A 27,572-nucleotide genomic window follows, 5' to 3' on the forward strand; every position below is an offset into this window, starting at 1 on the left:
CTATGTTGTGTCGAATTTATGCGTAAGCTCACTAAGCAAAACTTCACATTACAGATTTTGTAGGATAATAAATACGACCTTGGAAAGCCGTTACATGGTTTGAAATCACTGCCAAGGCGATATTAAGGCATTGTTTTCAGTTAATTGTAATCGAGGGCCAATTTAAAAACACTCTGTAATGGACCGCAATTACCCGTAAAGTTACGCAAAAAATACTGTTTTCTCTTTGACTGTACGCAATCTACTAATAAAAAGTGACGGCTAGGGCTACGATATATGGTCAGCGTGAGGGCTTGTTATTACACAAACATTATAATTCAATTAGATACGGTTTTTGGGTTAATATTCTTACAAGCGTTAAAATGCTGTACCGTACGGTGTATTTCAATTATAGCGTATTTTAATTGAGATTAAAATGTTTTTTTTGCAAATTGCAATTACAAATCATCACTCTAACCCTAAAATCGCTTATCGTTAACATTTGAAAAACATCCAACATACGTTTTTTAAGTATTGCTCAGATTGCGTATTCGCAAAGCAACATTTTTTTCACCACAAAAAATTTAGATTACTCATTGCAGTGACGAGGCCGAGAAAAAACAGAACTAATATCACAATACAAGACAGCTATGCTGTTGTAGTATGTCTGATGGTAAACCTTGGGTGGTACAGATCCGCATGTTTTCCGGTGATAAAACGTTTTAGAATACCGCGTAGTGTAAGAAATGCGAGAATATAAGCCCAAACAAGGTATTAATTGGCCTAAATTTTAGTATTTTTTCAATTACAAACCCAACCCGAATAGCTCTGACTGTCAGCGCTTTCAGAAGTCCGCACAATTACAAATTTCGGAAAATCATATTCAAGCCCTTTACAACGCGTTACCTCGTGATCACATGCGGTAAACCAAAGATTCGGCCAGATCAGGCCTAATCTAAAACCCCCTTTTTGATCGATGTGTTCTACTAAATCTTGTGTTGTGTATGTAACTGGTTTGTAGCACTCCAAAATCACTTCCACAATGCGTAAACCTTACTTAATTTCTAATATGTTGCAGATAACCTGGCTCGTGTTTTTCAGATGCAAAAATGAGTTATTTCATGATGTTTTATATTGGCAATATTGTCATTTGAGGCATTAGTTTCATACAATCAAAAAGTTCGGTTTCGGCGGCATTTTAAAAAAAGTTTGCGCAAAACCGAAACATTGGATTGAAACATAGGAAAACAGCATATTCGGTCGAAATGTTTTGGCCAACCGAAACTTCTGTACACCGCTAATATTAACAATTACTATTAAACCAACAAGCACGAAAAAAATTCTAAAACGCAAATACATCACTATTAGTGCCTCATTGTTATTGCTCTGATGTTTTCGCACTGCCTTCCATTCCCGGTCACGTTTAGAGACCGCATCCTTTGTGTGTTTGACGCTACTCACGCGAACTAACAACATCACACTCACACATAATATTTTGGTATCGGAAATTTATTAAATAACACCGATCGGTAAAATCGACATGCAACAAAAATAATTGTGTTACTGCATAGATTAAAATGAGAAAAGAGCAAAACAAAAACGATTACAAATTCGCTTTAAGGTTTTCTACCGATGTGCCAACTGCCTTAACGTGACCGTATGGTGGTTCGTAGTAACATGTGATAACATACGGTTCAGAGTTTTTCCGTGACGAGTGGTTCAACTTCGGTGGTTGTATTTTCAACATCTGGCTGTAGGTGTGAGGAATGTTTATTAGCTCGCCAGCACCCTTGTTCACATACTCTTGAGGATAAAATCGATCACCTAAAAACGGATTGATTAAAATTGTATATCTGTGCTTAGTCAGCTCAAGCTAAGAAATAAATACACAGATTTGCTTTTGCAAATTTGCTTTTTGCAAAACTTAATCTTTGTCTCAAAGAACTGTTACCATAATGACATAACATGCAAACAAAAAACAACAACTAAAGAAATAGAAAATGCCTTCAATATGTATTAAGACACTGCTGACACTCCTCTAGATACAAAAGGCACATTATTGCAGTTACGAAATATACCATTTAGTGAATAAAAATGGATTTACCACACAGTATTTAGTACCACCCATATAGCTGTATGTGTTTTACTGAATGGTATTCCAATCACACTGGAACTACAGCATACAAATAGTAAAGTGTTTAGCACTTTTGATGGTTCGAATATGTTCGTATGATAAAACCTAGATTTAGGGAGGGTCTTTTGGTTGATAATGGGTCAACAAAATTCAATAATTTAGACACTCTGCACATAAGGATAGGTTAGGTATTATACACTATACAAGTGTTAAGTCCGGACCCCCCCCTTTTCAAAAAGTCGTGCGTAAATTAAATAGGCCAAACTGCGTGATAACAGGGAGTCGTTATCTCAAAGACGCGAGCCTTGAATCTCTTGTATTCGCTTGTTATCTAATCGCCAATTGTGACGTAACAAGGGTTTAATAAGGAGGTTTATGCGCTAACAATCGGAAAGTTACGTTCCGGCTAGGACGCTGGTAGCAGTTTCTTGCTAAGTGGTAACTGCACTAAGTGCAACATATCAAACTGTTTTTGCATTTGAACAATGTAAAAGTGTTAAAAACGTGTAATGTTGTGTTGCTTTGATCCGCCAAACACGTAATAGTTTGTCAAAAACATTAGATCGTTGTAAATCGAGTTATGTTATTAGGGTAATTTGTTACTTGCCAGGCACAATTTATGCCTTCTGCAGTTACCACCTTTGGTGCATTCGTGACATTGCGCAACTTAACAGTAGGATTACCGCTTCAGCAAGAGATTTAGTTCTTTAGAAATTGGACCCTGTTTTTTTAAGCAACGATTTTGATTACCTGACAGTCACGCTTATTTTGCAGCTGCAGTTTGGCTGAGTAAGCTAGATAGCAGCGGCGAAATCAGAAAACTACAAAGCTTTCGCTAAAATTACCTGTTCTTCCTGTCAATTAGATGGTAAGAGAAACCGCCAATTTTGGAAAAAGTGCTTTGCCGCATAACGCGTCGTTTTGAACGACGTGTGACGTCATAATGACGTCATTAGGGATTTCCCCCAAAAAAATTGTTGGACCCCCCCCTTTAAAAATTTCTGGATACGCCCCTGTGTGGAATAGCTTGATATAACAAATAAATGTAGTTTGTATCAAAATAAATTCCTACATCAGAAGCTTTCCCTGTAATAAATCTACTTTACATCAACCAACAATTCCTTAACTCAAAGTGCATACAAAACCGTAGGTCAAACAAAAATTTTTTTTTTTTTTAATTTCCAATTCAAATAAAAAATAATCTGAAGAAACAAACTTACCTTGTCAATCCTTCCACCAGGAAAAAGGTAGTTGTTTGGGTAGAATGAACTGTTTGAGCTTCTTTTGAGCATAAGAACATCATAATCTATAGTTTTAAAACATGAATTGTTACCAATTGATTTATTTCTGATAATAAATGTACTGAAGGTTGGTACTGACCACTTAACCACGATTCTGCAGCATTTTTATTGGGGCATGTAAGTATTACAGTGGCAGCATCTTTCCAGTTCATTTTTATTTTACTGTGCAGCGCTTGTCTATTAAAAAACTGTGTTAGTTTCATAGTGGGTCAACAAACAAAATGTTTTAAAAAAGTAGCTTTCTACAAATAATGAACTTACGTTTTTTTCGCACGTTCAAGTATTGACAATTCTCAATCCTATTGCTGTGGTCTTCCTGTCGGGAATTTCCCAAACAAATAATGAAGCGCGTGATTGTGAAATGTCTTTCATTTCGTATTTAACGTTTGTTTATTGATAGGACGAGTATTACATTTTTTTGCTAAAATATTCATTTAATTGCCATTCAAATGATTCAAAGACTATAAAAAGTGAAATAAAATTTTGGAAAAAACTCTATCTGAAGCAAATCCAGACAAACACTTTTTATTCATACCGAAGGTCTGAGCAAAACTTGTGTAAATTAGTGGACAAACTAGGCTACATAAAAAATATCAAAAGTTTTTTCTATGACCAATCAAAAAAGATGCCAAAAATAACGATTTTGGGTTGATCTTTAATACAAATAACTTAATCTTAATATCCCTTATAAAATCAAAAAAAAAACATAAAATCATTGCAGTATAACCATTAAATTTAAACGTCACAATGCACTATCTCCAAGGAAACAGCTGATAGTTTACACTTGACAACTTGAAAGAAAAGTGGAAATTCTGTATTGTGCTGATTGCAGTAACAGCAGTTGCAGTATGAATTTTATTTCACCACAATCGTTATTGCTGATGTTGATCTGCTGTCTTCGCGTGAATTTAAGCACGCGAGGCGCTATATCGAAGCATGCTTCAATTCAAGGAGAGGCGATAGGAGTCGTATGGAAAGTTTGCAGAAGCCTGCCATGGTGGTTGATAGTCATGAAAATGGCCAGTCTTACACAAGCTGGTGGCTGAAAATTTACTTGATCCAGTTTGCCGTGATTGTGCTCATATTTCTCAACGTCAGACGAGTTTTTATAGAACGAAGAGATTCGCTTATTAAGGTAAAATAGCAACATAACTTATTGTTGTTTCATCAAAAACATTGCTTTATTTCAACACTTCCTGTTACGGCATGCTAAGATCTTACCGACTTATTTATCTAACCTGATTGATTTTGTTTTTTCTTCAGATTCTAAAGCACAAGCAGCAACAGCGCCAAATTTTGGTTTGCCAAATTATCAAAGTGATTGAAAAAAGAAATTCCAAATCTCCAGGGCAAAAGTCAAATTCTTCACAAAGAATTCGCAAACAGAGAATGAGACGAAAATCGGGAAAAAATCGAAGGCGATATTTTCCACCACAAACATTTGAAATTACCGTTGAAATGGAAAATACCCAGGTTTCCAAATGTCCTAACTTGGAAAACAGCCCGGCTAGAGGCTTCTACCTTGATGACAACAACAACAAACTTCAAAATTTACAACATCCTCTCGCGCTAGAAAACGAAAATATGGACAATGTTCAATATGAGGATGAAAATGGTAATACTGCCTATGATGACGCCAACACCCATACAATTAACGATGTCACATAGTTAAATTTTCAGTTGAGGTGTCTTGTTGCGGCACCTACAAAAATGGATGTGTCATTAGCTGTATTATGGACATAAGCAATTGACATTTTACCAACAATACCCACCTTGCTGTAACCCATTGTCTATGTCAGTGGTTCTCAACTGGTGGTCCATGGACCACTAGTGGTGTTGCGCTGTCTTTGATTATCGGAAGGCGTGACTCCATGCGTCGTTTAAATGCAAGCGGTCAGTAGAAGGTCTGTAAACACAGCATCAAATAACTTAATCACACTAGTTACGGACGGCAAACTTTAAGCAACAATAATCTTACCGGAATAACACAGTTCGGTTCAGAATAACACGGGGTTGGACGACGGCGAAATTCACGCCTGAATACAGGTTTCACATAAATTCAAATCCGAAAGGTTAACAACAAGGTTTAACATATGCTTACCGATCACTAAATATTCAAGTCACACATTGGACGATTCAGTTTTTAAACAGCATAATTTTCCTGTTCGTTACCCAAAAAAAAACATAATTGGCCAGTTAAAAAACGCATGCAGACGCTGTAAGTTCCAGTCACTAATAAACACGAGGCGGTCTCGCTTATAAGATGTGATACCAACAAACAATGCTAAAGTTGTGACATCACAATCACTGATAGTGTGACAGACAATGTTTCAGGTTGCAAAACATTGCGTCATACACAGGGATCAAGACGTTCGGCAAAATTTAGAAAAAAAGATATGTTTGAGATACTATGTAGTTGTAAACTTCAACACGTTGCTGTAGCGTTCGTCATTGGTTAAGAAACGTTCAAAAAATGTTCCGCCCAGTTGTTGCTGCCTCATATGCTAAAATAATCATTTATTACAACACAGTCGCATTGTTGTGCGTTTGACGTCACAAACAAGGCACCAACCAAAGCATGTTGCAGTTTTAAGCTACGTTTTGTGGTTGTTTCGCCAGTACGCTTGTTTAAATGCAAAATTGTTCCTACTTTTGTTCCGATTTGACTATATTTCATAAAATACCGCTACAAACAAACAAAAATATCCAGGGTGGCCGCCACCGTGCTTTGGAAACCGCCGACTCGGCGCCTATGCCTGTCATATGTCATATTATGCGCAATGAAAAAAATCAAAACAAGCTAATAAAAACAAAGGGAATTTATTGGAAAATCATAAAAAAATTCAAGACTAGGCCCAGAGACGAGAACGGGGAGGGGGCACCGGGGCAGAATTAAAAGATAGGCTATTCCAGATGAAAGTAAAATTTGAATTTAAAAAATGTTACTTCAAAATTATAGAAATGTTTTTGTTAATAACAAGTTGTGTTTTTGTTGGATTGTAAAACTAACGCTGAAGCGATGCTGCCAGTGTCACAAGAACATGGCCATACAAAAAGCCACAAAATCGTGGTTAAGTGGCCAGGAAAACCTTTATCATTATTTGCATCAATTGGTAGGAGAATATGGTCATGTAAGCGGATCCACACCCAGCCGGGGTAAAAAACTAAATGCACTTTTAGCTTAAAGATTTGTGGCGCACGTATTTGTGACACAATTTCTAAATGTAATTTTAAAAGAATATAGCTATGATTTTTATGTATTTTATTCAACATGCAAAACTAAAATAAAATCACATTAGTCGCTCATGACAGTGCGATAAACGTGACTGATCAATTGTCCGCGATCCAGGTAGCGTTTGTTAAAAAAATCCTTTAACACGTGACTCAAGAGTTTTTCAAGTTTATTTGCTTTCTCGCAATTTGTGGCACTTTTATCAACCTCAAGTTTTTCAAACCACGAGTTGACGAGCGACACCAACGGACACGACTTTTCAAAACCATTGTGCTGTCCCAAGAACTCGCAACTCGTTGAAGCGATGATGTCATCCATTCCCACTATCGAATACAATTTATGACCACCGAAGGCGCACTCGAAACACATGGCTTTGTCTGCATTTGGTTTCTTTACGTGACAGTCTTTAGTTTTCGAAGCAATATTCCAATGTATTTCCATTGCTGACTTGATCCGACGAATGATGTTGTTTCGGGTTGCGTAATATCGATCAAATCCAATTTGCTCACGAGCCAACGCGATTTCAATTTCACGCTCTCTATCGGCTTTCTAAAACAGAACAACGCAATATAAGTCGCTGAAATTTTATTTTACATCTGCTAATTAACCAATTCTTCAATTGACCTCGGGTTTTGGTTGAAGTTGCTCAAATATTTTGCAATTCATTTCCGATTTTTTAATTTCCTGTTCCACAAGCTTGATTTGTGATCTGATTTTGTCGAGTTCTGCTTTACGCGATTGAAGTTTCGGGCAAGAATACAACTCGCTCTCAGTAAACTCGTGTTTCTCTTTCGGAAGTTGAAAACCAACTTTAATTTTTTCCAGTTCCTCGGCGACCTGACAAAAGTAAATAATCATGAATTTCTATAATTATTTAACAACAAATACAATTAACAAGACTAGTTTTACCTCCGCTTGAGCCTTCATTATTTTATCTGGCAATTCTTTGTCTTTCATTGCTTCAAACTCTTTAAACTCGTTGATCAATTTTTCGATTTGCACGGTATGTGGTGGCATGGATTGACGAATGTTATTTGTTGGGTCAAATACGGGTTGATTCCAACTGTTGACGTCATGTCCAATGACGCCACGAGATGAATTTCCACTGCGAAGTTTTGATGGTGACCAACATTCTGTGGACGATGCAGAGAAGGGTCCGTTCATTCCAGCTTCTGTTATCTGTTTCAGATCGAGTGGTTCGACAAAATGCGGTCGAGTGATATGGGTGTTGACGTCATCACAGGGGGAATTCAAATCTCCACAATAAACACCACTCATATTTTTATTTTCTTGTTGCGAAAAGCCTTCCACAAATTGATTCTCATTTTCGTTGTGGTCAAGATAACAGCTTTTACTCGGGCTGTTTTCAAATTCAGAACATGTGAAAGCCTGGGTATTTTCCATTTCAACGGTAATTTCAAATGTTTGTGGCGAAAAATATCGCCTTCGAATTTTTCCCGATTTTCGTCTCAATCTCATTCTCCGTTTCCGAATTCTTTGTGAAGAATTTAAATTTTGGCCCGGAGAATCGGAATTTCTTTTTTCAATTACTTTGATAATTTCTTTAAACTTGGCAACCAAAACTTGACGCTGTTGCTGCTTGTGTTTCAGAATCTAAAGAAAAACAAAATCAACAATATTAGAGAGAATTGGTCGGTAAGATCTTAGAATGCCTTAACTATACCTAAACAAGAAGTGTTGAAATAATGTAATGTTTTTCATGAAACAACAATAAGTTATGTTGCTATTTTACCTTAATAAGCGAATCTCTTCGTTCTATAAAAACTCGTCTGACATTGAGAAATATGAGCACAATCACGGCAAACTGGATCAAGTAAATTTTCAGCCACCAGCTTGTGTAAGACTGGCCATTTTCATGACTATCAACCACCATGGCAGGCTGCTGCAAACTCTCCATACGACTCCCATCGCCTCTCCTTGAAGCATGTTTCGATACCGCGCCTTCCGTGCTTAAATTCACGCGAATACAGCAGATCAACATCAGCAATAACGCTTTTGGTGAAATAAAATTCATACTGCAACTCCTGTTACTGCAATCAGCACAATACAGAATTTCCACTTTTCTTTCAAGTTGTAAATGATCAGCTGTTTCCTGGGAGATAGTGCTTTGTGACGTTTGAATACAATGGTTACACTGCATGATTTCATATTTTATGTTTTTTTTTTATTATTTAAAAGGGAAATTAGTATTATTTGTAATAAATATCAATCAAAAATCAATATTTTCGGCATCATTTTACGCTTTTTTTGAATATGTTGGCTTCTCATTCGCTTTGCAGACATTGTATGAAAAAACTTTTGATGTTTTATATTTACATGTGTCCACTACCTTACACAAGTAATGATCAGACCTTCGGGATGAATAAAAAGTATCCGTATGGATTTGCTTCAGACAGAGTTTGAAATAATAATCATGTCCAAAAATTATGATCCGCTATACCACCAAACAACGCATTTAGCTTGACTTTTTATTGCCTTGTATTTGTGAATCATTTACATGGCAATTAATAAAATTTTAGTAAAAAAACAATAGTCAACCTATCAAATAAACAAAATAAATGCATTAAATTCGAAATGGAAGATTTTTAAGTTCACACGCATCATTATCTGTTTGGGAAATCCCGGAAAATTTCCCGACAAGAAAACAGCAGCAATAGGATTGAGAGTTGTCTACTTGTCAATCATTGAACGTGCAAAAAAAAACGCAAGTTAATTATTTGTGGTAAGCTACTTTAAATTGTTTTTGAACGTTTTGGTTGTTGACGGATTAGGCTGCTATGAAACTAACACAGTTCTTGAAGAGACAAGCGCTGCACAATAAAATCAAAATGAACTGGAAAGATGCTGCCACTGTAATACTTACATGCCCCAATAAAAATGCTGCAGAATCGTGGTTAAGTGGTCAGTACCAACCTTCAGTACATTTATTATCAGAAATAAATCAATTGGTAACAATTCATGTTTTAAAACTATAGATTATGATGTTCTCATGCTCAAAAGAAGCTCAAACAGCTCATTCTACCCAAATAATTATGTTTTTCCTGGTGGAAGAATTGACAAGGTAAGTTTGTTTAGATATTTTTCTGTTCTATGACTAATACATGATGAGCAAATTCTGAATGACGATTGATTCTGTTTGGCCTAGGGCAGGGATGGCGAACCTTTTTAGTTAAATGGGTCATACATGAGATCATAATTTGGAAAGAAAACAACGTGGGTCACAGATTCTATTATATTTCAACGTCAATGAGAAACTTGTTTCTGCGTCTTCTATGCAAGTCCTAGGTAGTTTTCAACTTAATACAGTAGTCATGTCCAGTGTTTTTTTAAGGTGTTTCAAATTTCTCCAGCGGTTTCCCAAAATTATTTTATATCATTCGTTTAAGCAAATATGGCTATTTTTTGGTATTTAAATGAAACACTTGCGGTCTCTTAAAACTACTTAGCGGTCACCCAAATCAAACCTTAAAAAAACCCTGGTCATGCCTGAGCTGAGACGACAAGGACTCGCATAAATAACCGAACAGCAGTGACAAAGCTACAGCAAATCGTTTCAAGTTGTACGTTTAAATAAACATATCTGTTGCCTCACAATTGACTCAACTCAATAATCGGAATTTTAAGACAATAGGAAATCTGGCAAAGGGATTGAAGTTAAGTGTTGTGTTGCTTTTTAACCCTGGTTGTGTGGTAACCCCACATAGGAATCAGTATAAATTTTTGAAAGTGCAAGTCGGTCACTAAAACTCACATGACAGGTCAATGATTTGCCATCTTTGGCCTAGGGCTTTGCATTTTGAGTTTGGTTGAGTATAGTTATCTCTTGGAAACCTATTACTGTAGGAATTGATTTCAATACAAACTACATTTGATTGTCATATCAGGCTATTGGATATTCTAAATGGTTGTTTTATCATTTTTTCAAAGGCAGACTGCTCTGAAAAGTGGTTGGATGTTTTCAACTCTATTGACAGTCAATTTATTGATGGATTCAAGCAACTTAAAGTACAACAAAATGATGGTTATCGCTCTCCTTTATTTTCATTAAATCATGACAGCAGCAAAGGAGCATTATCAAATGAAGTATCATTTAGAATATGTGCTATCCGTGAGACTTTTGAGGAATGTGGTATTTTGCTCTCCTGTAATAAGGCTAATGAACATCAATTGGAAGGGTATGCAATGTTTGCTCTCAGATAAACTTAACATATGGTTTACATTTTAACATATTCTCTTAGACTTGCAAGCCCATTTCAATTTTCAACTGTTTCTGATGTGGAACACTGGAGAAAAAAAGTCCATGATGATGCTTCTGCATTCATAGATATGTGCTCTACATTAAAGTTAGTGTAAAAATGCCAAATTTTCATACATTGTCTGTAAACTGATGCCGTTTGTGCAGGTGTGTTCCTGATATTTGGTCACTGCATGAATGGTGCAATTGGCTTACTCCTACCATTGCAGCTAAAGTGTTCTCAAAAAGATTTGACACCGTATTTTACAAAACTTTCATTCCAAATATCCCACAGTATGCACAGCAGGACAACAATGAAACAACAAACATGATTGTAAGCTTGCTAATCTGATTTAAAAGCTGCTACTGTTTTAAAATTGTAAACTTTGTTCACAGTGGAAAACACCTGAAGGTATCTTAGAAGCTAATCAACTAAAAGAAGTTCAACTAGGTCCTCCACAAATTTATGAATTGAGAAGATTTCTTAATTTTAGAAAGTTTGAAGAATTACAGAAGTAAGTACTCTTCTAACAATTAGTAAAGTTGGAAAGTTGCCAGATTTGACTTTTAGTTTTGTTTGTAGGTTTACTTTTAATAGGCGACTAAAAGGCATGGAAAGATGGTTGCCCCTTGTTGCCAAAACTTCAGATGACAAAATGATGATGTTGTATCCTGGTTAGTATTTTAAGAGGAAGCAATATATACACCTTTTTTCATTTTTACCTCAACAATATTTTTTGCTCAAGCATATGACAGATGGTACAGTCTACTTAACACTTGTATAGTATATAATGCTGTAGAACAGTGGTTCTCAAACTCGGTTTTCGGGGCCGCATGCGGCTCCCAACTACTTATTTTGCGGCTCGCACCAGACCTCAGAAAACCACCAAACATTGCTATTTTAGCTTTCAAAGTAATAATCTTTAGTGATTTTCTAAAGGTTTCGTTTTTTTGCGGCTCTCTACACACTTAAAAAATACCATTTGGCCCCGACAATAAAAAAGTTTGAGAACCACTGCTGTAGAATCATGACCTAACCTATCATTACCTGCAGGTTGTTTAAATTATTGAATTTTGTTGGTCCATTATCAACAAAAAGACTCTCCCTAATTCTAGGTTTTATCACACAAACATATTCCAAAGGTCAAAAGTGCTGAAAACTTAATCATTTGTCCCAGCTAAGTGTGCTGTACTTGCAGTGTGATTGTAATACCATTCAGTAAAACAAATACAGCTATATGGGTGGTACTACATGCTATATGGTATGTTACATCTGAGAATATAAGCCCTAACAGAGTATCTGAGGTCATATTATAGTGTTATTTAAATTTCTAACCCTTATGCCAACCTGAACAGCTCTAACTGGCAATGCTTCCAAAAGCAAATTTTATACATTTAAAACTGCTAACCATGTACGAACATGATGTGTTCAGTATCACCACAGTTATATCATAATGTCTTTAAAGTTTTATTCAAATATATTTTTTTTTCGGAACAAAACAATCCATCATTAATAAATAACGAATCGGGATGTGGGGTCTTTTTGAAACAGATATGTTACAGAATTGACATAAACACCAAGAGAGTAGGGAACCAGAGTATTTTATTTCATTAAATATATATACCCCAGGAGGAAAACATTTTTTTATTCACTAAATGGTGTATTTTGAAACAGCAGTAATGTGCCTTTTTTATCTAGAGGAGTGTCAGCAGTGTCTTAATACATATTGAAGGCATTTCCTATTTCTTAATTTGTTTTTGTTGTTTGCATGTTATTTCTTCATAGTTTACCTGTTTTCTATGAGACAAAGGGAAAAGTTTTTGTTATTTTTGAACATAAAATATTGGTTTGGCTAAAAATCGGTGAATATCATTGTCATACCTGCAATTGTGAATATCATTGTCATACCTGCAATTGTGAATATCATTGTCATACCTGCAAACTTTTCAAAAGCCACTCTATGTAGTTGTTCCTCCGGTTAAGCATATTTTGAAAAGGCGTTTTTGTATCGTTGATTGCATTTTTACGCAATTTTCCATTTTGAAGGTGATCGATTTTATCCTCAAGAGTATGTGAACAAGGGTGCTGGCGAGCTAATAAACATTCCTCACACCTACAGCGAGATGTTGAAAATACAACCGCCGAAGTTGAACCACTCGTCACGGAAAAACTCTGAACCGTATGCTATCACATGCAACTACGAACCACCCTATGGTCACGTTAAGGCAGTTGACACATCGGTAGAAAACCTTAAAGCGAATTTGTAATCGTTTTTGTTTTGTTTCCTTTCTCATTTTAATCTATGCAGCAACACAATTATTTATGTTGCATGTCGATTTTACCGATCGTGTTATTTAATAAATTTCCGAGACCATAAATCGTGTGCGAAGTTGTTAGTTTTAACTTCTAAACACACAAATATTAGGATTTGACATGCAGACGTGGTCAGAACTTCCAATAACGCAGTGAAAGGCTCATAGTGGTGTATTTGCCCATGATTTGAAAATGTATGTGTTTCTTCGTGCTTGTTAGGCTGGTAATTATCACAGTCGTGTAATAAAAATAACCATTTCTTATTGGCAACAATAGCTTTTGTTATTTAGTCCAAAGAGTGGTTTAATGCAGTTTTTCCCAAAGATGTTGTAACAAATGCATCTGATTTTAAAGTTGTGTTGTAAAATGTTGTTTTAACGTGATTGTTTTTTATTTGTTTGGTCAAAATTTAAATAATATTCGTTCATTTTTTTGACCACAAGTTTCCAAAAAACTTTCGAAAGCTCGTTTTACATTTGAAAGTGCAACTAAAAATATACATGGCCACGAAAAATTACTGAATAAAATTTTTGGGAAATGTATTGAAATAGTGGTATATATACGTTTTGCACACTACAAGTCTTACATCCACAAATTTTTGTGACCTCTAACACGCCGATTGATCAACACGTACACCTTTGTGGCTGTTAGAGTAGGGTTACCATATCTGCCTTACCAAAATTCCGGACGGTTCCAATAAATATCTTAAGCGTCATATCGCATGTTGTTACACATTACCAACCAGTGGTGAGATTCAGCCGGTTCGCACCGGTTCTGTAGAACCGTCTCACGAAATTTTATGAGATCATCGAACCGGTTAGCATTACTGGTTACTGTCAATGGACTTTTTGTAGCAGAAAAATAAGACTTTTGTGATAGAATCGGCTGACAATAAATTAGAATCCCATCACTGTATATTTATGATATAAACTGATTTCTTTACAACAGCAATTTTAAAACAAAAAGCAGGTAGATGGCGGCCGTTGTTGAAATAAGAATCTGCGATGAGGCATATTAGCGATCAGCACGTGACGCTTGTTGTTAACCTTCTGATCACGTGATTACATTTATATGATGCGCTTTGCAACGTCTTGACAGCGTTTAACTGTTTTTCGACAACAAAAACAATCAACGGTTATGGCGTTAGACAGCAATTAGAAGCATGGTATTGTCTGTTAATATCGCAAACCAGTAATGCTAAACTATATGACGTTCTGGTTCATTTCTTAACCCCACATAAACATAAAATGTTGTGATCGAGTTAACGCTACAAATGTCAACTTTTGTACGTCAGCTGTGTTGGTACACTCAATATCCAAACTTTGTTTGCTAGGGTGTCTGTTTTTAGTTAACAAACATTTTATACTTGTACACTGCAATTGTTATAGTTAACAAACATTACATATTTGTACACTAGGGATTCTAGGTCAGTCCTCTACCAACAAATCAAATTACCTCAGTATGCTCACAACACAGTTACTCCTACTAAAGGCAATAGAAATTACTAAATAAAATTGGTTTAACTAACTTTTCACGGTTAAGCTAAATTCTCTATATATCTTTGTATATTTTAGGGCATTTTGTTTTATAACAGTTGTGCAAAGTTTTTTTCCAGTGGTTTTTCTTTGTTTTTGTTGGTTCTTGTTTTATATTTTAGAAAATAATGTTTCATAGTGTATTGAACTGATGGTTTGATTTCATTAGTGTCAAGAATGATGATTGCACAGTAAACATGATATAATAATTGGATTCGATATTCTATTCGAAACAATTATTCTAGAATACCTTGTTGTTCTACTTTAACATTTCTAGTGTCTTCTAGTAATGCATTAAAACGCTCGGTCGTTCGCAACCCCACGAAAAATTGTCGCTTGTTTCAGTTTCACTTGATGAAATAAGCGTTTACCTTGGAAAAATATGCGTTTTGCAAAACGCACAGTTATTGTAAGCTAAAATACCAGTCCAAAATGCACTCTTTTGCTTGGTGTTCTAATCCGGGGATTTTTTTTCAATTTAGTCCCGAAACCCTGCTTTTAACTTGCCGGGCCATGCGTCCGGAACGTTGAAGACACTAGGCGGAAGTAAGAAGGCTGTATCACACGTAATCTAATCTTGATGAGGTTATGGGGTTAAGAGGAGGTGTGCTGAATTTCAAGTCAGATATTTGATATTAATCCTCCTGTGGTGTTTATTTGACATTTCATCAGGTCATGTTCAAGTGGTTTCGTCAAGCTTTCCAAAAGCCGCAGCAAACAAAACACACCTGTTATATAAGAACGTCTGTCACCTTGCACTGATGCTGACAACAAAGATTGTTGAAACGTACGCAATGTAATGTATTACTTGTAAACAAGCTCTTTGGCTGTTGTATAAAGGCTGTTTTTACAAATAACTGATTTACAGTGTTATTTTATATTGAAAATGATTTAACAGGGGTGAACAACATAAGTTTACAAACCTAATTTACGTTTCTTGTCGCATTTGAGATGTTGATTAAACTCGGTGTGACGCAAGACTACAACGTGTAGGAAATTTTTCGCCTGCGACTTCTATATTTAAGCTGTTCAGGGTCTTGCGATATACAAGTTTCACTCAAAAAACACAGCGGGCATGGACACAACAACAGTGATAATAATCATTTACATTTTACAAGTTCAAAAGCGCAGAATAAACGCTGTTGTTTTTTACGACCAAATATTTCCATTTATTCCGAACTTGGAGCTGAATCAAGGCATTATTAGCCAGACAACGCTCTACTGTGAACTAACACATCACTTTATGACGTCACAAACAGTTTTAACCATTATCACGACAAGTTGTGATGAAGTTATTATTGGGCAACAATTTAAAGCCCTGGGTAACATAAAAGCAACGCTACGAGGCGTCAGAAAGTAGATGCTGTAATTGTCACTAAAACAAGCGACCCATCAGAATGTTCAGGAGACCCGACTTTGGGTCGCGACCCATAAGTTGGGAACCACTGGGCTTAGGCTAAAACAAGCAGCCGGATAAGAAACTGTAGAGGAAGAAGGAAAAAAGCAAGCAAAGGTGTTTATACACGTTTAGTTTGAAGACATATACTAAAAAATCAACCAAAGGCGTTGTCTGCGGACTAATTCAGCAGATGCCGCCTCCGAAAATTGAGAAGCAACCGCTGAAGTGGCGACACACATGCATCTGGCACCAAAGACATGGTCGGTGATCTGTAACACAAACGGAAGGTGTTTAAAATTAATGGTTTGACTGTAGGCTAAAGTCGCGGTTTTGAAAAAGCTATCATGAAACTATCAAAATTGTCACTGTATATACAAAGACATGCTTTAGCTTAAGGCTTATTCGAACGATTTGTACTTTCCAAAGCTGCAATATACAAAGGCACCAAATCCACCTAAAAGTTTGGGTATTATCGGCTTATACATCGAGTTAAAAATAAAAAAGCGGCGCAATCTACAGCAAAAATTGAAAATGCTTGTATTGGGCTTCCAGGGCCTTAATCAAGTTGAAATTTTACGTTTTTGTAACAACGCTTGTGCCAACATTTAAGGACAAAAACTCGATGGAATGAAATGTTCCGTGTTTTTTGAATCGAGTCATTTTGGTTTTTGAAGTACACTAAGCGTTTCATTATCGGAAACAGTTGATCAAAACGTTATGCATTTTTTTATTCATTTCTTTGTTGTCGGAAATGGGGCATCTATTTTGTTGTTTGGAATGGGGCATCTGGGCTAATACGTTCAACAAACATGTTTGAATTACTGATAAATATTTTGTTTGGCGTTTCAGTTTCGTTAAGACTTTTTTAATAATTCAGTGAATTAAACTTAAAGTATAAAATTTAACATGCAACTTGTTTTTCTAAGGTCGACTTGCAAAAAAATAATAATAAATAAATTAAGTTTTAAAATGATTCGCAGTGCATAAAAGTTACAGACCCCAGACTATAAGACGTTTAAATCGCTTTGAATGTCAAACCACAAAGTTCTGCGCTAAAGAACGAAGTCCCAACCGTTTGCTTGTTATGTGAATACTTACGTCTCGCGTATTGGCAACTCAAGCCGGTGTAAAGCCATTCGCGACTGCAATAGGAACTTATACATTTTTGGAACAATTGTCGGTGATGAAATCGACCTGTAAATGTGTACTTATTTTTATAAAATATATACACTTAGGCCTAATTATACCGGTATTTTTTATGTATTTTTTTAATTACTTTTTTGACAAAAGTTATTTATCCATTTTTTAACGGATGTAGCCTATGTCTAAAACCTGCCTATGCCTTATTTCGTTTAACTCAGAGGTGTACAACCAACCACAACCTGTGAACATGTATATTAACACATATGTACTGGCGACCGTGAACGTAAATAAAACTCAATTGCTTAAATTTGGCTGGGCCTTTCAGGCGCCATCAGATGGTATATATACATATGATGCTAACCTATTTTTCACCTCAGCAATTTTGAAACAAAAACAAACAGGCAATTTGGCGGTCGTTGGTGAAATAAGGATCTGCGATGTCGTAGCGAAAATGTTGTGCATCCCTGGTTTAACTAACTGTGTAGGCTATTTGACTGTTTTGATATGCTTGATGGTAAAATATTATAATTTAAGCAAACGTAAAGCGAAAACACATTTTTGGAAGGCAATTTGTGAGTTCTATTTTTTTAAATATTTTGTTCTCCAAAAAGAATTGCATATACCTTTGGCCTATTACGGCCATACAGGTCAAGGTCAAGATAGAATTCTAAGCGGACTGAAAAATCTTTTGAGCCCTAAGTCTAAAATACAAGCCTATAAAACCCGGCTCAAACCCAAATGTACAAGCCCGAAACTCGGCCCAAACCAGACAATAAAAACCCGCATGACGATAGTTCTATGAAAATCATATGATTTCAGGGGCAAGTCAAGCCTCCTTTACCACAACTTAAAGCACGAACCTGACCCGAAAATTTGTTTACTTCTAGATTTCTTTCTTACCTTCAATAAACCCAATGGCAACTAAAAGCATCAAAGCACTTGTCCAACTAAATTTCATTTTTTGTTGTTCAGATGGTTGTGAAGCTTTCTTAAATGTTGGATCTGTCAAAACATCGAACTTTTCATTTAGAACGCTACTATAATATATAGGCTCTAGGTCCAAGTTCCCAGCTATTTTGGTTTTTCGTTTACCTTCGCGACCTGTTTGCTAAAATCGTACATTTTATATATTTTGTATTAATCGCTTTATTCTCCAACACGTTTCTAAAACGCTCAAGAAAAAGTTGCATGCGTTCCCTCGAAAAACCTCAATTGCGCTGGTATTCTCGAATAGTGAAATATATTTCGCCATTACAGGCCTTCATCTCATTTTTTTCAACTTTGTTGCAAATCCAGGTAATTAGTTTATATACTGATCAACAAACCTGTAAAAATATAATTTACAGAAAAGCATATTGACTGCACTGTGACAAAATCTTACCAGAAGCAAACCATCATGCTCTGATTTGGATTCTCGCCATCAAGCAGTCCGTGACGAACCGCAAGCGTTATATAACTTTTTACGTCTGGCTAGATCCTTAAGCTAAACATCGTCGACTAGCCTACTCGCTTAGGAGAAAACGTCAGAGAATATATACTGTTGTGAGGTTCGATTCTAGGCGAAAAAATAACTCACAGCAAACGATGTTAATACAAAAAAAATTTTTCATGCAACTCGAATCTTTGTTACGCTTCACAAGATGCTTGGTATCCATCCGTTGAGGACATACTTGAACAATTGTCGAGTAGGCTTAACCAGTGTAACCGCATGACGAAAAATATTTTTAAAGATGCTTAATTGGTATCATATCCAGTGGTGGGATTCAGCCGGTTCGCACTGGTTCTATATAACCGTCTCACGAAATTGTATGAGATCAGCGAACCGGTTAGCATTACTGGTTACTGTCGATAGTCCGTTTGTAACAGAACCGGCTGAAAAATGTGAATTTTGTGATAGAAACGCCTGACAGAAAAATTTGAATCCCACCACTGTCACCGACCCAAAAAGTCCTATACCAAAATATCATTGCTATCACAAAGATAAAAAGTCCAGTTTTGTTTCATAACAATTTACAAAACATGAAGTTTCACAAGATCCGGTCGTTTTAACAGAGTGTTGTTAGCTTTCGAGACGCAAAACTTTACCAAACGCCTTCAATGCATGCTGATAAGTTGTTTTGCATAAATGTAGAAACATCGTTTATCAAAAAAGCCCCGACAACAAACGTAAACGTTTAAATCCCCTGGGAAAGGGAAAAGAATTGAAAGAACTACTGTAGTTTAGACCAGTGGTCGGCAACCGCCGGTCCGCGGCCCGGTACCGGTCCGGGAGGAGTTGATCGTTACCGGGCCGTATAATTTTTCAGGTTAAATAAAAACATTTTGCCCATGTATCCCGGGCATGATAAACTAATTTAAGCGTTTTCATTGCTAAATATTGGTAGTTTTTTTAAGACCGGTTCGCGATAAAATTTAGTTTCAAAAACGGTCCGCAGTGCAAAAAGGTTGCCGAACCCTGGGTTCGAATACTTCCGGACACAGATTTGACGCCAAAATTCCGGACATGTCAGGGAAATTCTTGACGTCTGTTAACCCTATGCTAAACCATAGATAGAACATAAAAGATATATGGTGGATCCAACATTAATTTGAAAACAAATCCTTCTTTTTATCATAACTTGTTAAAGGGCCCCGGCAGCGGCGATGTGACTTTTTCTACATTTTAGATGTTTAGAATTGCCATAATTCAGGGATTCCGAATCACTAATTTTTTTTGTCCTATGATTTGTCGTTTTCGAGATATTCAATCAAACAATGAGCTCTCGAGCGACACCTTGGTTTGATATGTAGCAGCGATTGTTACGTCACCTCGTACCAACTTCTAACAATGGCGCAGGTCAGCTGTTGTTTTAGCTTTGATTCGTACATTTTTCTATTGTTTACAACTGATAAAATTAACGTAGATACGTAGTTGACAGTTAAGCAATAAATAACAACTGTTTGGTTAAAAAGGTAGGTTTTTTTGTTGTTGACAAAAGGTATTTTCCACGTAACAGAATTATTGTAGGTGTTTATGTACTAACTATGTGATAATGGAGGAGAGAAAATCATGCGTTTTCTGCCATGAAATTAGTAAGTGCAACAGCAGTTAGCCAAGTTCAACGAATATTCTGAGTCGAATCTGCTTTGTTTAAAAGCATATCCTGGATTTGAATCTATATATGTCTCAACGTGTACAGTATGTATTAGAAGCAGCATGTCATCGATTTAAAGTTTTAAACGTCAATTGGGAAATCATGATGAGGGTAACACCTGTCACGAGTAAGTTTTACTGTACTAACTACTAACATGCAATATGCCACCAGCAACCTCTATGCGTTACAGATATACTGCCTACAGAAAATTTGTTGAATGGTGCCGGGGAAGACTTCAGAGTTACGTTGCCAGACTGACAGCCACTTGTCAACTATAAGTTGTGAATTCCCTTGTGACGTTGCTGCACAACAATACATGTGGTTGCATATGCTTTTCACCCAAGGTCCCAACTCTTTGCAATAGGCTTTGTTAGAAAGTGCTGTCAGTTTCTTTTGGATTTCTAAATTCAAAACCATAAACACAAATATACTGGTGTATGCTCATCTTTTATTTCTATCATACTTGTAGCTACATGCCAAACATAATGTTTAGTTTCTGACGATTCTTCACTGATGTTTAATGATTTGTGGATGCATGTCACTGTCAGTCACAAAGGCTTTAATAATGAGATCATCGAACCGGTTAGCATTACTGGTTACTGTCAATGGACTTTTTGTAACAGAACCAGCTGAAAAATAAGACTTTTATGATAGAACCGGCTGACAATAAATTAGGATCCCATCACTGTATATTTATGATATAAACTGATTTCTTTACAAAAGCAATTTTAAAACAAAAAAGCAGGTAGATGGCGGCCGTTGTTGAAATAAGAATCTGCGATGAGGCATATTAGCGATCAGCACGTGACGCTTGTTGTTAACCTTCTGATCACGTGATTACATTTATATGATGCGCTTTGCAACGTCTTGACAGCGTTTAACTGTTTTTCGACAACAAAAACAATCAACGGTTATGGCGTTAGACAGCAATTAGAAGCATGGTATTGTCTGTTAATATCGCAAACCAGTAATGCTAAACTATATGACGTTCTAGTTCATTTCTTAACCCCACATAAACATAAAATGTTGTGATCGAGTTAACGCTACAAATGTCAACTTTTGTACGTCAGCTGTGTTGGTACACTCAATATCCAAACTTTGTTTGCTAGGGTGTCTGTTTTTAGTTAACAAGCATTTTATACTTGTACACTGCAATTGTTATAGTTAACAAACATTACATATTTGTACACTAGGGATTCTAGGTCAGTCCTCTACCAACAAATCGAATTACCTTAGTATGCTCACAACACAGTTACTCCTACTAAAGGCAATAGAAATTACTAAATAAAATTGGTTTAACTAACTTTTCACGGTTAAGCTAAATTCTCTATATATCTTTGTATATTTTAGGGCATTTTGTTTTATAACAGTTGTGCAAAGTTTTTTTCCAGTGGTTTTTCTTTGTTTTTGTTGGTTCTTGTTTTATATTTTAGAAAATAATGTTTCATAGTGTATTGAACTGATGGTTTGATTTCATTAGTGTCAAGAATGATGATTGCACAGTAAACATGATATAATAATTGGATTCGATATTCTATTCGAAACAATTATTCTAGAATACCTTGTTGTTCTACTTTAACATTTCTAGTGTCTTCTAGTAATGCATTAAAACACTCGGTCGTTCGCACCCCCACGAAAAATTGTCGCTTGTTTCAGTTTCACTTGATGAAATAAGCGTTTACCTTGGAAAAATATGCGTTTTGCAAAACGCACAGTTATTGTAAGCTAAAATACCAGTCCAAAATGCACTCTTTTGCTTGGTGTTCTAATCCGGGGATTTTTTTTTCAATTTAGTCCCGAAACCTTGCTTTTAACTTGCCGGGCCATGCGTCCGGAACGTTGAAGACACTAGGCGGAAGTAAGAAGGCTGTATCACACGTAATCTAATCTTGATGAGGTTATGGAGTTAAGAGGAGGTGTGCTGAATTTCAAGTCAGATATTTGATATTAATCCTCCTGTGGTGTTTATTTGACATTTCATCAGGTCATGTTCAAGTGGTTTCGTCAAGCTTTCCAAAAGCCGCAGCAAACAAAACACACCTGTTATATAAGAACGTCTGTCACCTTGCACTGATGCTGACAACAAAGATTGTTGAAACGTACGCAATGTAATGTATTACTTGTAAACAAGCTCTTTGGCTGTTGTATAAAGGCTGTTTTTACAAATAACTGATTTATACGGTGGCCCAGAAGTGCAAAACACAAAACTCGTGACACACGCAAATCTTGTGACACACCCCAAAGTCAGAACACAAAAACCGTGACACACACCCAAAAGTCAGAACACAAAAACCGTGACACGCACCCCAAAGTCAGAACACAAAAACCGTGACACACACCCAAAGTCAGAACACAAAAACCGTGACACGCACCCAAAAGTCAGAACACAAAAACCGTGACACGCACCCAAAAGTCAGAACACAAAAACCGTGACACGCACCCAAAAGTCAGAACACAAAAACCGTGACACGCACCCCAAAGTCAGAACACAAAAACCGTGACACGCACCCCAAAGTCAGAACACAAAAACCGTGACACGCACCCCAAAGTCAGAACACAAAAACCGTGACACACACCCAAAAGTCAGAACACAAAAACCGTGACACGCACCCAAAAGTCAGAACACAAAAACCGTGACACGCACCCAAAAGTCAGAACACAAAAACCGTGACACGCACCCCAAAGTCAGAACACAAAAACCGTGACACGCACCCCAAAGTCAGAACACAAAAACCGTGACACACACCCAAAAGTCAGAACACAAAAACCGTGACACGCACCCCAAAGTCAGAACACAAAAACCGTGACACACACCCAAAAGTCAGAAGACAAAAACCGTGACACGCACCCAAAAGTCAGAACACAAAAACCGTGACACACACCCAAAAGTCAGAACACAAAAACCGTGACACGCACCCCAAAGTCAGAACACAAAAACCGTGACACACACCCAAAAGTCAGAACACAAAAACCGTGACACGCACCCAAAAGTCAGAACACAAAAACCGTGACACACACCCAAAAGTCAGAACACAAAAACCGTGACACGCACCCCAAAGTCAGAACACAAAAACCGTGACACGCACCCCAAAGTCAGAACACAAAAACCGTGACACGCACCCAAAAGTCAGAACACAAAAACCGTGACACGCACCCAAAAGTCAGAACACAAAAACCGTGACACGCACCCCAAAGTCAGAACACAAAAACCGTGACACGCACCCAAAAGTCAGAACACAAAAACCGTGACACGCACCCAAAAGTCAGAACACAAAAACCGTGACACACACCCAAAAGTCAGAACACAAAAACCGTGACACGCACCCCAAAGTCAGAACACAAAAACCGTGACACGCACCCAAAAGTCAGAACACAAAAACCGTGACACGCACCCAAAAGTCAGAACACAAAAACCGTGACACGCACCCCAAAGTCAGAACACAAAAACCGTGACACGCACCCCAAAGTCAGAACACAAAAACCGTGACACACACCCAAAAGTCAGAACACAAAAACCGTGACACACACCCAAAAGTCAGAACACAAAAACCGTGACACGCACCCAAAAGTCAGAACACAAAAACCGTGACACGCACCCAAAAGTCAGAACACAAAAACCGTGACACGCACCCAAAAGTCAGAACACAAAAACCGTGACACGCACCCCAAAGTCAGAACACAAAAACCATGACACGCACCCAAAAGTCAGAACACAAAAACCGTGACACACACCCAAAAGTCAGAACACAAAAACCATGACACGCACCCAAAAGTCAGAACACAAAAACCGTGACACACACCCAAAAGTCAGAACACAAAAACCGTGACACGCACCCCAAAGTCAGAACACAAAAACCGTGACACGCACCCCAAAGTCAGAACACAAAAACCGTGACACACACCCCAAAGTCAGAACACAAAAACCGTGACACGCACCCCAAAGTCAGAACACAAAAACCGTGACACGCACCCCAAAGTCAGAACACAAAAACCGTGACACGCACCCCAAAGTCAGAACACAAAAACCGTGACACGCACCCCAAAGTCAGAACACAAAAACCGTGACACACACCCAAAAGTCAGAACACAAAAACCGTGACACGCACCCCAAAGTCAGAACACAAAAACCGTGACACGCACCCAAAAGTCAGAACACAAAAACCGTGACACGCACCCCAAAGTCAGAACACAAAAACCGTGACACGCACCCAAAAGTCAGAACACAAAAACCTTGACACGCACCCAAAAGTCAGAACACAAAAACCGTGACACGCACCCCAAACTCAGAACACAAAAACCGTGACACACACCCAAAAGTCAGAACACAAAAACCGTGACACGCACCCCAAAGTCAGAACACAAAAACCGTGACACGCACCCAAAAGTCAGAACACAAAAACCGTGACACGCACCCCAAAGTCAGAACACAAAAACCGTGACACACACCCAAAAGTCAGAACACAAAAACCGTGACACACACCCAAAAGTCAGAACACAAAAACCGTGACACGCACCCAAAAGTCAGAACACAAAAACCGTGACACACACCCAAAAGTCAGAACACAAAAACCGTGACACGCACCCCAAAGTCAGAACACAAAAACCGTGACACGCACCCCAAAGTCAGAACACAAAAACCGTGACACGCACCCAAAAGTCAGAACACAAAAACCGTGACACGCACCCCAAAGTCAGAACACAAAAACCGTGACACGCACCCCAAAGTCAGAACACAAAAACCGTGACACGCACCCCAAAGTCAGAACACAAAAACCATGACACGCACCCAAAAGTCAGAACACAAAAACCGTGACACACACCCAAAAGTCAGAACACAAAAACCGTGACACGCACCCCAAAGTCAGAACACAAAAACCGTGACACGCACCCAAAAGTCAGAACACAAAAACCGTGACACGCACCCCAAAGTCAGAACACAAAAACCGTGACACGCACCCAAAAGTCAGAACACAAAAACCGTGACACGCACCCCAAAGTCAGAACACAAAAACCGTGACACGCACCCCAAAGTCAGAACACAAAAACCGTGACACGCACCCCAAAGTCAGAACACAAAAACCGTGACACGCACCCAAAAGTCAGAACACAAAAACCGTGACACGCACCCAAAAGTCAGAACACAAAAACCGTGACACACACCCAAAAGTCAGAACACAAAAACCGTGACACGCACCCCAAAGTCAGAACACAAAAACCGTGACACGCACCCAAAAGTCAGAACACAAAAACCGTGACACGCACCCCAAAGTCAGAACACAAAAACCGTGACACGCACCCAAAAGTCAGAACACAAAAACCATGACACGCACCCCAAAGTCAGAACACAAAAACCGTGACACGCACCCCAAAGTCAGAACACAAAAACCGTGACACGCACCCCAAAGTCAGAACACAAAAACCGTGACACGCACCCCAAAGTCAGAACACAAAAACCGTGACACGCACCCAAAAGTCAGAACACAAAAACCGTGACACGCACCCCAAAGTCAGAACACAAAAACCGTGACACACACCCAAAAGTCAGAACACAAAAACCGTGACACACACCCAAAAGTCAGAACACAAAAACCGTGACACGCACCCAAAAGTCAGAACACAAAAACCGTGACACCCACCCAAAAGTCAGAACACAAAAACCGTGACACGCACCCCAAAGTCAGAACACAAAAACCGTGACACGCACCCCAAAGTCAGAACACAAAAACCGTGACACGCACCCAAAAGTCAGAACACAAAAACCGTGACACGCACCCCAAAGTCAGAACACAAAAACCGTGACACACACCCAAAAGTCAGAACACAAAAACCGTGACACGCACCCCAAAGTCAGAACACAAAAACCGTGACACACACCCAAAAGTCAGAACACAAAAACCGTGACACGCACCCAAAAGTCAGAACACAAAAACCGTGACACACACCCAAAAGTCAGAACACAAAAACCGTGACACACACCCAAAAGTCAGAACACAAAAACCGTGACACACACCCAAAAGTCAGAACACAAAATCGTGACACCCACCCAAAAGTCAGAACACAAAAATCGTGACACGCACCCCAAAGTCAGAACACAAAAACCGTGACACGCACCCCAAAGTCAGAACACAAAAACCATGACACACACCAAAGTCAGAACACAAAAACCATGACACGCACCCAAAAGTCAGAACACAAAAACCGTGACACACACCCAAAAGTCAGAACACAAAAACCATGACACACCCCAAAGTCAGAACACAAAAACCGTGACACACACCCAAAAGTCAGAACACAAAAACCGTGACACGCACCCCAAAGTCAGAACACAAAAACCGTGACACACACCCAAAAGTCAGAACACAAAAACCGTGACACACACCCCAAAGTCAGAACACAAAAACCGTGACACGCACCCCAAAGTCAGAACACAAAAACCGTGACACACACCCCAAAGTCAGAACACAAAAACCGTGACACGCACCCCAAAGTCAGAACACAAAAACCGTGACACACACCCAAAAGTCAGAACACAAAAACCGTGACACGCACCCCAAAGTCAGAACACAAAAACCGTGACACGCACCCAAAAGTCAGAACACAAAAACCGTGACACGCACCCCAAAGTCAGAACACAAAAACCGTGACACACACCCAAAGTCAGAACACAAAAACCGTGACACGCACCCCAAAGTCAGAACACAAAAACCGTGACACGCACCCCAAAGTCAGAACACAAAAACCGTGACACGCACCCCAAAGTCAGAACACAAAAACCGTGACACGCACCCCAAAGTCAGAACACAAAAACCGTGACACGCACCCAAAAGTCAGAACACAAAAACCGTGACACGCACCCCAAAGTCAGAACACAAAAACCGTGACACACACCCAAAAGTCAGAACACAAAAACCGTGACACGCACCCCAAAGTCAGAACACAAAAACCGTGACACACACCCAAAAGTCAGAACACAAAAACCGTGACACGCACCCAAAAGTCAGAACACAAAAACCGTGACACACACCCAAAAGTCAGAACACAAAAACCGTGACACACACCCAAAAGTCAGAACACAAAAACCGTGACACACACCCAAAAGTCAGAACACAAAATCGTGACACCCACCCAAAAGTCAGAACACAAAAA

At 38.1% G+C, this 27,572-nt stretch overlaps 3 protein-coding genes and 3 long non-coding RNA genes across 7 annotated transcripts; 3 read left to right on the plus strand and 3 right to left on the minus strand.

Moving 5' to 3' along the window:
- Positions 1–3,313: 3,313 nt before the first annotated feature.
- Positions 3,314–3,889, minus strand: LOC145229098 (uncharacterized). Its single transcript, XR_013860353.1, has 3 exons — positions 3,676–3,889; positions 3,494–3,591; positions 3,314–3,419 (listed from the first exon to the last, which is right to left on the minus strand). It is a non-coding gene; the product is annotated as an uncharacterized LOC145229098 (long non-coding RNA).
- Positions 3,890–4,154: 265 nt separating this feature from the next.
- LOC145229097 (uncharacterized) lies at positions 4,155–5,082 on the plus strand. The gene is made up of 2 exons (XM_080094364.1): positions 4,155–4,549; positions 4,678–5,082. Exons 1-2 carry the CDS (start codon positions 4,385–4,387, stop codon positions 5,080–5,082), a joined length of 570 nt encoding a protein of 189 aa, XP_079950490.1. The 5' UTR covers positions 4,155–4,384.
- A 1,609-nt stretch (positions 5,083–6,691) lies between these two features.
- LOC145229095 (uncharacterized) lies at positions 6,692–8,838 on the minus strand. Its single transcript, XM_080094360.1, has 4 exons — positions 8,400–8,838; positions 7,556–8,260; positions 7,271–7,483; positions 6,692–7,195 (listed from the first exon to the last, which is right to left on the minus strand). Exons 1-4 carry the CDS (start codon positions 8,805–8,807, stop codon positions 6,710–6,712), a joined length of 1,812 nt encoding a protein of 603 aa, XP_079950486.1. The 5' UTR covers positions 8,808–8,838; the 3' UTR covers positions 6,692–6,709.
- Positions 8,839–9,048: 210 nt separating this feature from the next.
- Positions 9,049–13,490, plus strand: LOC145229096 (acyl-coenzyme A diphosphatase NUDT19-like). 2 transcript variants are annotated; one of them, XM_080094362.1, is made up of 9 exons: positions 9,049–9,371; positions 9,439–9,568; positions 9,643–9,728; positions 10,595–10,842; positions 10,906–11,010; positions 11,070–11,235; positions 11,298–11,416; positions 11,485–11,576; positions 12,949–13,490. In XM_080094362.1, exons 2-9 carry the CDS (start codon positions 9,445–9,447, stop codon positions 13,167–13,169), a joined length of 1,161 nt encoding a protein of 386 aa, XP_079950488.1. In that variant the 5' UTR covers positions 9,049–9,371; positions 9,439–9,444; the 3' UTR covers positions 13,170–13,490. The 2 variants fall into 2 exon arrangements, with proteins under 2 accessions (XP_079950488.1, XP_079950487.1); XM_080094361.1 differs by having other exon boundaries at positions 9,049–9,568.
- A 2,670-nt stretch (positions 13,491–16,160) lies between these two features.
- LOC145230086 (uncharacterized) lies at positions 16,161–18,285 on the minus strand. Its single transcript, XR_013860551.1, has 3 exons — positions 18,193–18,285; positions 17,248–17,343; positions 16,161–16,418 (listed from the first exon to the last, which is right to left on the minus strand). It is a non-coding gene; the product is annotated as an uncharacterized LOC145230086 (long non-coding RNA).
- A 1,930-nt stretch (positions 18,286–20,215) lies between these two features.
- On the plus strand, positions 20,216–20,764 carry LOC145229111 (uncharacterized). The gene is made up of 2 exons (XR_013860361.1): positions 20,216–20,553; positions 20,617–20,764. It is a non-coding gene; the product is annotated as an uncharacterized LOC145229111 (long non-coding RNA).
- The last annotated feature ends 6,808 nt before the right edge of the window (positions 20,765–27,572 follow it).

Source organism: Phallusia mammillata, chromosome 5 (genome assembly GCF_965637545.1).
Source record: "Phallusia mammillata chromosome 5, kaPhaMamm4.hap1.1, whole genome shotgun sequence".
Taxonomy (NCBI): domain Eukaryota; kingdom Metazoa; phylum Chordata; class Ascidiacea; order Phlebobranchia; family Ascidiidae; genus Phallusia; species Phallusia mammillata.

Coding starts and splice junctions, on each gene's coding strand:
- LOC145229097 (XM_080094364.1), top strand. CDS start 4,385: ATGGAAAGTTTGCAGAAGCCTGCCATGGTGGTTGATAGTCATGAAAAT. Junction 4,550..4,677: donor GAAGAGATTCGCTTATTAAG/GTAAAATAGCAA, acceptor TTTTTTCTTCAG/ATTCTAAAGCACAAGCAGCA.
- LOC145229095 (XM_080094360.1), bottom strand. CDS start 8,807: ATGCAGTGTAACCATTGTATTCAAACGTCACAAAGCACTATCTCCCAG. Junction 7,484..7,555: donor TAATGAAGGCTCAAGCGGAG/GTAAAACTAGTC, acceptor TACTTTTGTCAG/GTCGCCGAGGAACTGGAAAA. Junction 7,196..7,270: donor AACTTCAACCAAAACCCGAG/GTCAATTGAAGA, acceptor GTTCTGTTTTAG/AAAGCCGATAGAGAGCGTGA.
- LOC145229096 (XM_080094361.1), top strand. CDS start 9,445: ATGAAACTAACACAGTTCTTGAAGAGACAAGCGCTGCACAATAAAATC. Junction 11,417..11,484: donor AAGTTTGAAGAATTACAGAA/GTAAGTACTCTT, acceptor TTTTGTTTGTAG/GTTTACTTTTAATAGGCGAC. Junction 11,577..12,948: donor AATGATGATGTTGTATCCTG/GTTAGTATTTTA, acceptor TCCATTTTGAAG/GTGATCGATTTTATCCTCAA.